Source organism: Crassostrea angulata, chromosome 1 (assembly GCF_025612915.1).
Source record: "Crassostrea angulata isolate pt1a10 chromosome 1, ASM2561291v2, whole genome shotgun sequence".
NCBI lineage: Eukaryota > Metazoa > Mollusca > Bivalvia > Ostreida > Ostreidae > Magallana > Magallana angulata.
Window position 1 is genome coordinate 56,574,872 of NC_069111.1, and position 2,546 is coordinate 56,577,417.

The 2,546-nt window shown below is 38.6% G+C and overlaps 1 protein-coding gene across 1 annotated transcript; it reads right to left on the bottom strand.

Moving 5' to 3' along the window:
• Positions 1-284: 284 nt before the first annotated feature.
• LOC128193116 (uncharacterized) lies at positions 285-2,157 on the bottom strand. The gene is made up of 3 exons (XM_052866376.1): positions 1,873-2,157; positions 1,157-1,421; positions 285-1,039 (listed from the first exon to the last, which is right to left on the bottom strand). Exons 1-3 carry the CDS (start codon positions 2,155-2,157, stop codon positions 285-287), a joined length of 1,305 nt encoding a protein of 434 aa, XP_052722336.1.
• Between the last annotated feature and the right edge of the window lie 389 nt (positions 2,158-2,546).

The window sequence follows — 2,546 nt, forward strand, 5'->3', positions numbered from 1 at the left end:
TATACAACTAATGAAATGTATATATTGAAGTTACCAAATTTGATGAAGTGTATTACAATTATATTTTTGAAAATGAAATTATGCATACACTTCAACGTCTCAGTCTTATATATACTTTAACTCAATCAAACAAATCCCGTCTTTTCACTTGATTTTACTAGGGAGGTAAAATTCTGCATATATTGCCTGCTGTTTATTTTAGATGTTGTTAGTCCCACCTATGCATTCATTTTATCTTTTTCATTTTTGTTGGCCTCATATTGTTTATTTAATTAATTTCTTTGTTAATGATTATATAACTCATTTATTGCCTCTACTACATCTTGTATTCTTCTCTGTGTAGCGGTTCGTATGCTGTTGAATGGATAGTGTGAAAGTGAGAGGGACTGTTGGTATGAGTATAGAGCAGCCTGGAGATTCCCTGTGATCTGCTGACAGATACCTAGGATCTCCCAGTAGATGGCTCCGCCCCCATTTACATACCGCCCCTGAACATGGTGGAGATCATCTAGAGCTGCTTGTGATAATGTTCCATCAATGTGTCTGTAACACAAGAACTCTAAGAAGTGTAACATTGCGAACATTGGGATGGATAATGTAATATAACCTATCTGTAGAGCAGACTGTTGTTCTGGTATAAGTTCACTGATAAAACAGATTTTGGTGTCAAGTCTAATATCAAATGCTACAGCCTGTCTCATCTTTGTGGACCAGGACTGTCCCCCTACAGCCTCAGTATACCTCTCTCTGTCTACAGGTCCCCCATACATCAGATATGGCTGTGCTAACTTGACCTTTGTCATCTCTATAACAGATAAAGCTTCCATGTATCTGACTGTCTTGTAATAAAACATGGCAATATACAAAAGGTCAGAAACAAAACCAAATTTAGCTGCTAATTTTAGAATGTCACAAGAATTTTTGTCAGCAACATATATTTCTTTGTTGCCACTTGTATTAGTTTGCATGTTCTTTAGAATGAAAGCCATATGCTGAAACATGTTGGCTGTAAGTTTCTGTAGTTTGATGTTTTGGTACTCTGTCAGGGGTGAAAGTATTAAATGTTGTACTGCGACAAGGTATTTTATACAAACATGATGACATCTTATGCCAAATGTTTCATCAATCGCATGGAACAGTTCAGTATCAGTAGTACTTTCAGGCGCGATGAGTTTCTCATCGGTACAAATAGTAAGCCTGGGGTTGTACAGGACATCAATGATGTAGGTCCTGATAGAAGGACTCTGTAACAGACAGGCCAGACCTTTTTTGTACAATTCATGTAACTGTAGGAACAATCTGTTTTGTGCTGAGCCATGGACTTTCGACACAAACATGTTGTTTTGTGGAATGAAAAAGTTAGGACAGATCCCCTCATACACCCATTTAAGGAGGAGTTTAAAGCAGACCCAGAAACCCACCTGGAAGTTTTGTGGACACAAATGTGGTAGTGTGTTTTGTTGCAATGCCCAGAAAACTGATGTCTTCATGTGATAGGAACACAACAGTCTATTGGTTTCTTTTGTTTGTTGATTGATAACTTCTTTTAAAAACAGTTTCAACAATCCATTTGTCAAAAATTGACTGTGATTCATTGAGTACACAAGTTTATATTCTGCCCGAGAAAAAGAGATTCTCCATTCTTCATGCTCATGGGGTCCTGACGGGTGTCCTATTGCTACAAAGTGACATCCACTTCTGACAATGTCATTGACAACTTCTTGGCCAGGCCATGAGTGACATCTGTCTATCCATGAGGAGGCAGATGGAGGCCAAAAGTCGCAAACAAAACACACAGCATGGTCATACTCGGTACCTTCCATACTAATAACTACCACAGGGTCCATGAACAGTGAAAAAAGGAACTCGTACCGAACAAGCTAACTGTATGAATGTTGAACTAGATATAAAGACTTTGTCATTCATTATGACACATGCTGATTGGACCTCTCTAACTCTTGATGGTGTCAGTAACTGAAGTAGAGTAAATCCTGGTGGACTCTCAGAGATGTCAGAGAGAATCAAAGTTGTATTGGCTGTGTTGTAATACTCAGACTGAGACATGTCCATGATCACTCGGTGGTTGTTTGGCCAGAACATGGTGTCCTTATCTGATCCTTTTAGTCTGAATCCTACTTTATAACTTCCACTCGTCATCTTTATGACCCCATCTCACACTTGTGTATGTATCATCCCAATTATGTCCTGTGTCTCCCTCCTGATGGCCACCTGTTTTGAGGTCCCTACTAGCTCACACATCCCTACAAACATTGATTCTGACATGTGCTGCATTCCTGTCTCACTGACGAATTCCAATCAATCAATGTGCAAATTCTTGTTTGAGCAACTATCATAAAACACAATCTGTGAGTTGGGAAAGAAAAGAAGAGACGTTAGTGTTAGGGAACACAAGACTATTAAATTTTCCTATGTTGTGTACAGTTTTAAAGCCTATCAAGTCACACATTTTGCGAATTACATCTAACACAAATCTCGATAATTTGAATCTGCCTTCTCCTTCCCCATCTATCAATGTTACAGTTTGA

Coding starts and splice junctions, on each gene's coding strand:
- LOC128193116 (XM_052866376.1), bottom strand. CDS start 2,157: ATGACGAGTGGAAGTTATAAAGTAGGATTCAGACTAAAAGGATCAGAT. Junction 1,422..1,872: donor TCATACAGTTAGCTTGTTCG/GTACGAGTTCCT, acceptor CAAAACTTCCAG/GTGGGTTTCTGGGTCTGCTT. Junction 1,040..1,156: donor GAAACTCATCGCGCCTGAAA/GTACTACTGATA, acceptor CACCCCTGACAG/AGTACCAAAACATCAAACTA.